A 10,857-nucleotide genomic window follows, 5' to 3' on the forward strand; every position below is an offset into this window, starting at 1 on the left:
AGTTGGTGGAGACTCCTGCTAGGGATGGACTTCGATTTTCTTCCTCCTTTTGGGTCCTCTGTAGAACATCCACAAAAGATGTTTTTAATGTTTTTCATGGGTACTGAAATAGCCTTTTTTGTACCATCGAGAGTTAAGCCAGGCTCGCAACGGGACGGAGATGTACTGTACATCTCTTCTACAACTCCAGCCAATGTTGATTCAAAGCATTGTAATAATAACGTTTTGCAGTTTCTGTCTCTAATTCGTCAAGATGAAAAATAGCCCATGGATCATCCACATGCTTTTCCTGCTGCTAACTTCCATTGCAATAATGGTGGTGTAACTATAAAACACAATTGTAATGGGTACTGAAATAGCCTTTCACAAACACAATTCATGGGTACTGAAATAGCCTTTCATAAACACAATTCATGGGTACTGAAATAGCCTTTTTTGTGCCATCGAGAATTAAGCCAGGCATGCAAAGGGACGGAGATGTACTGTACATCTCTTCTACAACTCCCTCCCTTGGTACGCGCAAATTTCTAGGTGCAACAGGCCAAAGTTTTTATCTAATTCTTTTCTCCTTTTCTCAGGTGGCCGTTTATAACACCAAATATAGTCGAACCCGCGGATTCTACTGCGGGGGTGCTCTAGTGTCTGACCGACACGTCATCACCGCCGCTCACTGCGTAACGGAAAGGCTAGGTAAAATGTGAGCATTGGGCATTTATAGATAATGCTTTTATATAATTTTTAACTGACTGACGTCACGACACCGTCCTTATAGTGTGAACACATCCAGTCTGACCGTTCGGTTGGGTGAACACAGGTTGAACGACGACTCGCACGAAGCCAACACGGTCGAATTTTGAGTAAGAGAGGTTAGGAGTCATCCCGATTTCATGTGAAAAACGTTCAAGAACAACATCGCCATTCTGGTTCTAGAAGGGACGGTCACATTCGACGAATTCGATAGATCCATTTGTCTTCCCTACTATCAGCTGAAGTTGTGGAGGGAAGATCTGTGCAGGACCTACTATAGGGTGGGTGATACAAAGGTTTTATATTCATTTTTGTTGTTACAATTTCCTGTGGGGTATATGCCAACTCAGGATATCTGCAGAAAACTATGTAAAAATTGTTTGGTTAATCTTCATTAAATACTTACAAGTATAATATAGTATAAACTAAATAATACTAATCTTTACATTATGATCAATAAATTACATTCTAGTAAATATTTTAAATAAAAAATCATACCATCTGTAGCACTGTCTCATGGCAACATGTCCAAATGGCTATTAGCAGGGCAGAGGAAAAAAAAAACACTCATCAGTTTATGTTCAACAAATATTTTCTTAAATATCAAAATGACAAATAAATTAAAGTTTAAACCTCTTTCGCAATTTTCACTTTTATAATATCCTCCAGCCAATGTTGATTCAAAGCATTGTAATAATGTTTTGCAGTTTCTGTCTCTAATTCGTCAAGATGAAAAATAGCCCATGGATCATCCACATGTAGTGCTTTTTCTGCTGCTAACTTCCTTTGCAATAATGGTGGTGTAACTATAAAACACAATTGTAAAACTTGATAAATCCTAACAACAATCAAAATATTTTAAGACAATCCCCAGAAATGAAATCCATAATTAATCCACGATCAATTAATCACACAAACAATCTCAATATAGTACATAAATTTTTAAGATATCATTTTAATTAAAAATCTGCATCCCTCTATAATTAATAGATATATTTCGAAGTTAAAACAATGAAGAAAATATACACATTTTCAAGTCTATGTTTTATCTATTTTCACCAACCACAGACGTAACAGAACAGAAGTAACAAATGAAAAACGTCAGATCCTCCATAGAAAGGCTGACGTTGATATCGTTTTAACTATGTGAATTTTTTACTTGTTTGTCTTTTCGTGAAAGTTTTCTTCATGTGTTTTTAACTGTTACTTTTGTGGCTGGTGAAAATGGATAAAACATAGACTTGAAAATGTGCATATTTTCTTCATTGTCTTAACATCGAAATAGAAGATATCCAGAATTATGTAACAAAAAGATATATTTATTATCCCAACTTAAAATATGAAATTTCAAAGTCACCAATAGTAGTTATGGCTATGAATTTAATGTTTGAAGATTCCAAAATGTAAAGTTTTGGCTCTGGATCTCAAGATGAGATATTATCCATTTCAAAAAAAGCTTATTCTGTAGTAATAACAGACTTCTTAAAACAAATTGCATAGAATATTAAGATTTTAATGTCATCATTTATACCTGAAAACCAAATCTGTAATGAACATAATACAGTATAGCATGGCAACAACTTACACAGATAAATACTATTTAACTTTAGAGTCACGTTGCTTGAATGACTTTAATTCAATACGTGTATAAATGAAGAGCAGATCACGTGCAAAGATGAAAATGCTAGAAATACCATAGCATTAAATATCCTATAATTATAGTATTGGGCATTGCAGAGCATTCACATTTTTTAAACGGCACACTGTAGGGAAAAGTACTGATTTGTTATTCACAGTTGATGATTTAAAAATATGAGAATAATTTTTAATAATTACAAAATAGTTTTTTTGGGCAAAACATACAGTAAACTCCCGTATAACATGCTTCCCTATAACACAAATTCACATAATTCAACAAAAAAATCACGACTAGCACTCATACGAAATTCTCATTTTGTTGTCTAGAGGTGTACGTTTTGTTTTTCAACTTCTAGGCATAGGTTTAAACTTGCATGAAATCTTCTGATAAAGTATATCTCACTAACATGATTCTCTATAATGCAGAATGTATCTCCTGCGTTGTACAGGACTCATATGTATCTATATATATATAATCGAGACGAGTTGATAATAATAATAATAATAATAATAATAATAATCAGCGCAGAGCCCAAACGGCTAGGAGTTGAAAGTTGAAATTTGGTACACAGTTAGAGTACGTCATGAGAATGCACACTAAGAAACGATTTTTCGAAATTCCTCCCCACGGGGGAGAGGGACAGGATAAAGGCTTAACATTTCCATCAACAATGGAAGTGTTAAGTAACAATGAAAGTGTCAACAATGAAAGTGTTAAGAGAAAGCGACGGGCAAGACGCAGATGCAATTTTTTTCGTTTATGCGGGAATTCGTACATATTTTTAGACCCATCTAAAAATTCTCTAATTAGTCTGGAAACAGGGACGCAATTCTTGCATTCCGTGAAAACGGGTAAGGTTGACTATAACGTAATTGTGAGAACATAATCGAGGGTATAGAGATAGGGAATTATCTTTTATAACCGCTTACACGACACTGTTTGTAAAAACAGTTTCTCAGAACGTCATAACCCAATTTAGGAGATGGTTACCTTTTGGTTCCAAGTTGTAAGAGAGACTTAAATTAAAGTAAATTTATAATGCGGAGACTGATCATTGTAAGACCCCGTCTCCTAACATCAGGATTTTCCGACACCAGTTAATCAATTTCCAGCGGATTAACACGCGTTTAACAAATATCGCGAGAAATCGCGATAATTTCGAGTGAACGTCGAACTGGAGTGCTATCAAAAGGGTGAATCATGCATTTAACAAATACGAATAAATTTAATAAATCTGATTATATGATAGATACAAAAATATACACAAATTGAATGATTAATTGATTGATTACAAAGGATATATGCAAATAACATAATTTCATCTTACAACCAGTGCCGTAACTAGGGCGGTGCCAGCGATGCCCAGGCACAGGGCGTAGACCCTTGGGGGCGTAGAAATGACCTGGACCAAGTTTTATATCATAGTTTTGGGGCATAGTTACAGAAGCTCGCACCGGGCGCATAAAAGACTAGTTACGACGCTGCTTACAACTATCTCAATGGCTACTCTATCTAAGCCTAACTTGCGTATGGAAGTCTATTCTACCTTACGAGTATGTCTATGTCGCGAATGGAGATTAGTCTATCTTATAACTATGCCTATCTCGCCTGTGGAGAGAGTTACAAATATCTAACAAGACATACAACTTCAGAAGTATTCTTGACGTCTTCGTCGATGTCTTCGAGTATCGATGTCTTCACGTAAAGTTCCAATTGTCCGTGATATGGGAATTGATTCGTAGATATTCCTTATAGGTTTCTTCTATCAATGAAGTGCCTTCTTCTCTTTCTTGAGATATTTGTGGCTTAACTCCTGTCCAAAATATATGTGTAGAGAACTCCTACTTTACTTCTTCCTTCAATGGAACTTTCGGCGAACTCCTGGAGAAGCCTGATAATAGCAACTTTTTCTCTGAGAGACTGTTGGCTAACTCCTAACTATCTCATGGAGAAGCTACTTCTTCACACGAAGGGTAATGGCTAACTCCTCAAATTTGGCGCAATTTGCGTTAATATTCTTTGTCAATGTCCAATCAAACAAATGGATTTCTTCCACGTGAAAGGATGCACAAAGGGGTCACTTGAAGGGTAACAGCTTCAAAATGACGTCAAACGTCTATGAGATAAGGCTCCACAAAAGGAAGTTGATTTCCGTCGAACCAGAATTTCTTTCCCCTTCTCTGTCATGTTCGATGTGGGTTTTCTCCTTTTCATAAGGTTCACTTTACCTTCATTTGTTATCAACACCCTATTAAACATAATGCTTTACGTTTCTAAATCTCTCTCTTTACAAAAATATAGAGAATTTACACATCAATTATGGAAAATGAAAGTTTGTTCATCTCCCCTTCAAAGGAAGTTCCGCGTGACGCATGCTATAATAAAATTTCGTTAAAGTTAACGAAATATTATTTTCAATTTAAACAATAAATTTTACAATTAATTTTATTAATTATCGACCTTAAACTGCGGATTTTCACATAATAATCTCAATCTTCGCTATTGTTACTATTGCCCGAGCAACGCCGCGCCTACCTGCTCGTTTTCTAATAATTCACTAGATTACATATTTCAGAACACATTGTGAAAAAAACAACACACAATAATAACAAAAAGTAAGATATAATTTTGTGTGTTTAATGTGTAGAATAGACAACTCTTGTAATAATTTTTACTTAAAGAAAGGTTATAATTTGTTTTTGCATAAGAAAATAAAGCATGAATTGTGTAAACTAAAATTTTTTTCATTTTATCATATCAATGTGAAATTTAAGGGTGTAAATATGACAGCAAACTATTAACTATTATTGTAGATCTAATAATTAAGATAATCTTAATAATACATATATGTATGCACAACAGAACAGATTTAATATGTTAAATGTCACTTGTAAAATTGGAATTAATTTAAATTTTAACTTGGATTATTATTACTGTGCTCTTGAATGGAACAATCAAAATTGCAATATTTGTATTCAATTTCATGTTAAATTAAAATTTAAAAACAAATTGAAACATTTGTGATTATTTAGAAATTTAGAAGAAATATACTTAAGTTCCAATGGATTAATTTAAACTTAAAATAATAAATATTTACAATTAATTCACTTTAATGATTCACTATAATTGTCAGAAGTTTAATAGAAAGTTGAGTGTTCCATATAAGCTCTTTATTTTAGATTTAAGACTAAACAAGACAATTTCTAGAAACATTGGAAAACAGTTTGCAATTTATTTATTTTATTAGAAAATTTTAAAATAAGAACGTGTTGAAATGGCTCTTGTAAAAACCACCTCATAAGAATACTACTCACTTAAATTGGTGTAATTTAACAAAACGATAAAAATAAATATAAAAATTATATTTATCGTTTTGTTTAACTTCCTGCCAACAGATGGCGTATGTGTACACCAGCAACTCGAATAAAAATGATTTTTTTTTAATCGTTTTGTTAAATTTCCTGCCGATGGCGCTACGTGTAAACCAGGAAATGAAATGAAGATACAAATCAACCGATTTACAAACACCCAATAGATATTTTGGAATGCGATGTTCGACATTATCTAAGTTTGCTGTATGACCTGAACCTAACTGCCGAGTTTCGTAGGAGAGAAACATTTAAAGGAACATTCTCATTTACATATATAAATGGTTTGTGTTTAAAAAAATGTACTATTAAAAATTATATGCCCTTGAAACATCTGAATTATGTAACTAGAAATGACACGTGAAACAATTTAAAAGAAATATAAAAATAAAAAGGACACACCAGTGACGAGAATCCAGGCCTACAAGCTCAGGACGACACAAACGGCGGAGCGTAGCGCGTTTCAGATCCGTCCACCACGAGCCGATACAATATGATAATTATTTGTTCTATTTATATTTAACTAAATATCTGTTAACAATGGAACTGTTAATAAAGGAAGTGTTAAGTAACAATGAAAGTGTTAATAGAAAGCGACGTGCAAGATTTACAGGCGCACATGCGGTTTTGCAGGAAATGGAACATATTTTTAAATCCATCGAAAAATTTTCTAACTAGTTGGAAACAGGGGCACCTAATTCTTGCCTGCGAAAACGGGTAAGATTGGCTATAATGTAATAATCTTAATCTTCGCTATTGTTGATTTTTGCCCGAGAACGCCGGGCTTATCTACTTTTTAAATATTGCCGTTTCTTTCTCTTTTCTTCCTGACATTTCTGTATTTGTTTCAAATAAAAATGCATTCTCGTTATAATATAAAATCTTACAATTTTTTCAGTTAAAGCAACTTTATGAATATCACAACCTACATATTTTTTTATTTCCTAAATTAGATCAAATAAATCAGTCTACTCTCTTCATGTAATTATTTAATTGAAACTAAAACACTCTGTAAATGAATTTTCGATATCACGTTTAAGATGAAATAGTGGCATTAAAGAATATATCAATCCTCCTTTATCAAACTCCTTCGTAAATCCTGCACATTCTGGATGTATATCAGTTGCATTAATAGATTTTGCATCGAGACACTTTTTACAATTGATGCAGGATGTTTTTGGTGAAAAACTTTCTTACCAGCTGTCGAGAAATATAATAAATTAATTGTGAATTACTGTGTTGATGAACAATATCTGAATGACCTAGTTTCTCACATTTTTTAATATTCATTAGCCTTTAGTAACTTTCCACTTGCAAGAAAATTTCCAATTCTAAAAAGTCTGGACTGATCATTCTTCATAAATTGTTGTTTTGGACATATTAAAAAGCTGATAATATTGGGAAAAGTATTGCCATTTCTTGGTGTTTTAGCTAAATTGTAAAAACTCATAAGTTAAAGTTCGATAAGTTAAAAAAAACACCGTAAGTATATTTTACAATGAGGAAACAAATTATTTATTTAGTTTTTAAATTTAATATTACATTTTTTTATAATTGAAAATTGTATCAACGTTTTTAGTTTTGATATTAACTTGTTTTCCTGTTCAACTTATAACGTCATTAAAAATATTAATTCTTTTATAGCTGCCATTATTATCGCAATATCATTTTGGTGTCTATGTCCAGTTTGAAATCGGAATAAATATGGAAAGAAAAAATTAATATATAGAAAGAATATTAAATAAATATTTTTATGCCGTATTATTTATATTAATACTATTAAATTAACTTACCGCATATAAGAAAATGTTTTTCGGGTGTTTTAATATTACTTCTTACTGTAAAAAAATAGTTATTTAATTTATAATTTATGAAATGTTTAAATAACATCTAATTTATAAATACTAATCACGCAAATTATGAGAACAAATAGCATTTTCTTCATCTGATGCACATTTACTGCAAGTCTGTCCCTCCAGGAAGGGTTTCACTTTCAAAAGTATGCCACTGTAATGAAATTCACGTTTTATCATGTCGTCATCTGCATTTGCACTTAAAGAGTACAACATACGGACAAAAATGTTTCAACAATTTGTCAACATAACATACAAACACCAAACATAACATACAAATAACATCTTAAGGTGTTATTTGTATGTTATGTTTGGTGTTTTGCTGAGTACTTTCTGATAAATTTGTCAACTGTATACAAATTGTGTAAAGAAACAAAATTCCTACCGTGTGGCCGAAGTTCTGAATTAAATTGTAATTAACTGCTGATTATTGTTCATAATATTCATTGCTTAATAAAATATCTATTGGAAAGTAATAATAAAAAATTAATCCATCATTTTTCTCAGATGTTTATGAATAAACAGTGCACGATTATAACCTAATTTGACTAACGTTGCATCAGACATAAGATTTAAATATGAATAATCTATAAATTGGATGAAAAATCAATTTTTATTTTATAATTATTTTTAAAAAGTATTTTATTATTTCATAAAACTAATTATATAGCTGCTTAATGATCAGCTGTAAACATTATGTTTATGCAAATTAGTTTTACATCTACACTGCCTCTGTAAGATTGCAGTTGTTCTTACAACGCTTCTACGGTTCAAATTCTTATAAAAACTACAGAATTCCATGCGTAATTAACTATCAAATAATGGATATTATACCTCGCAAGGATTTTGGAACGTGTTTCACATCTCAATCAGATAATGTATTCACCCCAAATGCAACAAAATTGCAGGAGAAGAGTCGTTTGCACTTAGTTTCGTGTAATCCAGTTACAAACTTGACATCAGGATTAAGTTGTAACAATAAGGAGGATGTTAGATGTGCATATGGTTGTATCGAGGAACGAAAATACGTAAGTTAATTGACCTTTCAAAGTTTTTACCTGTAATTTTTTTAACTAAATTTTTTAAAAATTTCAGTTAAAAATTTTGAATTACAATGCTTCCATGACATCAAGTAAATTATCTCTTTATGAGATGGAGTCTAAGATTCGTTCAACTAATTGGATTCGTGACAATAATGGCAATTATCCAGAATTACTGATGGTTTCCAGCCATGATTTATGTATTTATGAAATGGCAGAATCTGATTTAATCCTCAGAACTACTGTTTTTGAGGTGTGTACTCTTTACCAATACGTAACCTTTCACCTTCTTAATATAATATATTGATTCTTGCAATAATTTTTTTTAAAAACCGCAACAATTTTTTTTCCAATTTCTTTAGGGAAACAAAACAAATCGTGTGGAGTACTGTGAATGGAATCCTTGGAATCCAACCTATGTAGCCTCTTTGCATGCTAATGGAGAATGTATGTTGTGGTCATTACAGGTAAGTTGATTTTCTGTATAAATCCTTGAAGAGACTTTGAAACTTAATCTTCACTTCACTTAATGTAGCGACAGTCGAAGATCGATTTCCATGCTGCATTCGGATATGATGCAACAGCCATTGTATACAACGGTGGCCCACAACATAAAGGAATGTGTTTCTGTGATGACACGCTGCAGAATTGTTTTTTAACTTACAATGGTTTAAACAAGTGCTACCTTCATGATCTGCGAACACCATGTTCCAAATACTTAGGTGTTTTTTGTGATTGTATTATTGACATGAAGACATCACTGAAAAATCCATATTACGTTGGATTTATATTTAAAAGAGATGTAAGTTACTTAACTTGAGGCTTTGTCTACCACAAAGAACTAACTTTTGTCCGTTTTAACCAGGTTAAAGTATTAGATATTAGATATCCAGTTGTAGAATGTTTAAAGTTTAACAACTTTAATGTATTGGATGAAGTTACTTCGTTTGCTTGGTCACCAAATGAAGAAGAAATGGTTATTGGCAGTAAGTTGTTTCTGCATGTTTTTTATGCTTTGTTTTTTAATATCTAATTAGGAAAATTTTATAGCGTCGCTTGGAGAATGCATTATTTGGAATCCCGAAAAAAATGTATATCTGAGAACTAAAAATGATGGTATTAAATGCGTAATGAAAATATCGTATCATCCACTACAAAATAGAACACTTCTCACTGCTAGTAAATCATCATCTTCTCCAACTGCAAAGCGAACGTGTCTTGCTTGCATAAATGTATTTAAAATAGCCGATTAAACAGATTCTAATGTTAAGTGAATATTTTGTTAAAATAATCTTAAATTGTATCCTTAATAAAAAATGTGCAATGCTACTGTGAATGTTATACTAAGTGCCTTTTTTTTAATCTTAAATGACCCTTGACCACCACCTGCTCTACCAGACGAGTTAATGGGAGTTACGCGTAAGGGTTAATGTTACCTATGGTTTCAAAATGGCGGCTCGTCTCTGATTCCAGCAAACAGAATAAAGGATTCTGTTTGCTAGAATCAGAGACGAGCCGCCATTTTGAAACCATAGGTAACATTAACCCGTGTATGTGATCATGTGACAGAAAAAGGCGGACAGAATACAGCCGTACTGATTTTATGGTAAATTAGCTGGCTATAGACTGTCGTATAAATGAATTTTCCCACATCCCTTACGGAATTGTAAGCTTCGTACTTCCAAACTCCCCCTCGGCACCAATCGTGTCAAGCTTTTAACCAAACATCTGTCTTCATGTTGTATACAGCTATTCAATAATTAGATACACCTGGTTCTAAGTTTTCCAGTTCACTTCCCCTTAATTTAAATTTTCCTATCAACTGCAATTTGTGCTCCCATCGGTGTCGGTTGTTCAGTTTTCCGCAAAACAGTATAAATATTAAGGAATAAACTTTAAAGAAATAAAGATGGAGAAGGCTTCAATACTGTTTTTATTCTTAGGATCCAGGTAAATTCGAATTTAGGGCTCTGTGTAGGCTACAATGCTAACTTCATTTTCCTTTGGGAAATTTTTTGAGGAAATATTTTTTCGTAAAAGATTGGTTTGAGGTCCCCTGTTGGTGGGGGCTCCAAGCAATTCCCCTTTTTGCCCATTGGATAAAGCGCCACTCTGAATTCAAATAGATTCCAGTGAGCCTCTTTGAAACTGCCTGACGTCGATGGAATAATCTTTCTGCAATTAATGAGAACTTATTATGTAGGAACTAA

The 10,857-nt window shown here is 32.7% G+C and overlaps 2 protein-coding genes across 2 annotated transcripts; both read left to right on the forward strand.

Annotated features, from left to right (window-relative positions):
• Positions 1-461: 461 nt before the first annotated feature.
• LOC136979810 (proclotting enzyme-like) lies at positions 462-4,180 on the forward strand. Its single transcript, XM_067275834.1, has 4 exons — positions 462-697; positions 773-845; positions 906-1,028; positions 4,142-4,180. Exons 1-4 carry the CDS (start codon positions 462-464, stop codon positions 4,178-4,180), a joined length of 471 nt encoding a protein of 156 aa, XP_067131935.1.
• Positions 4,181-8,417: 4,237 nt separating this feature from the next.
• On the forward strand, positions 8,418-9,940 carry LOC136979814 (uncharacterized). Its single transcript, XM_067275839.1, has 6 exons — positions 8,418-8,635; positions 8,703-8,900; positions 9,010-9,114; positions 9,183-9,449; positions 9,513-9,633; positions 9,698-9,940. The coding sequence occupies exons 1-6, from the start codon at positions 8,429-8,431 to the stop codon at positions 9,898-9,900; spliced, it is 1,101 nt and encodes a 366-aa protein (XP_067131940.1). The 5' UTR covers positions 8,418-8,428; the 3' UTR covers positions 9,901-9,940.
• The last annotated feature ends 917 nt before the right edge of the window (positions 9,941-10,857 follow it).

Source organism: Centruroides vittatus, unplaced genomic scaffold, assembly GCF_030686945.1.
Source record: "Centruroides vittatus isolate TY-2023 unplaced genomic scaffold, ASM3068694v2 contig_644, whole genome shotgun sequence".
NCBI lineage: Eukaryota > Metazoa > Arthropoda > Arachnida > Scorpiones > Buthidae > Centruroides > Centruroides vittatus.

Excerpts from the sequence above, each read along its gene's own strand:
- LOC136979810 (XM_067275834.1), top strand. The coding sequence starts at position 462 with ATGCAAAGGGACGGAGATGTACTGTACATCTCTTCTACAACTCCCTCC. Across the intron at positions 698-772 it reads ACGGAAAGGCTAGGTAAAAT|TGTGAACACATCCAGTCTGA; the intron begins GTGAGCATTGGG and ends CCGTCCTTATAG. Across the intron at positions 1,029-4,141 it reads TGTGCAGGACCTACTATAGG|GTTTCTTCTATCAATGAAGT; the intron begins GTGGGTGATACA and ends TATTCCTTATAG.
- LOC136979814 (XM_067275839.1), top strand. The coding sequence starts at position 8,429 with ATGGATATTATACCTCGCAAGGATTTTGGAACGTGTTTCACATCTCAA. Across the intron at positions 9,115-9,182 it reads GTATGTTGTGGTCATTACAG|CGACAGTCGAAGATCGATTT; the intron begins GTAAGTTGATTT and ends CACTTAATGTAG. Across the intron at positions 9,634-9,697 it reads AGAAGAAATGGTTATTGGCA|CGTCGCTTGGAGAATGCATT; the intron begins GTAAGTTGTTTC and ends AAAATTTTATAG.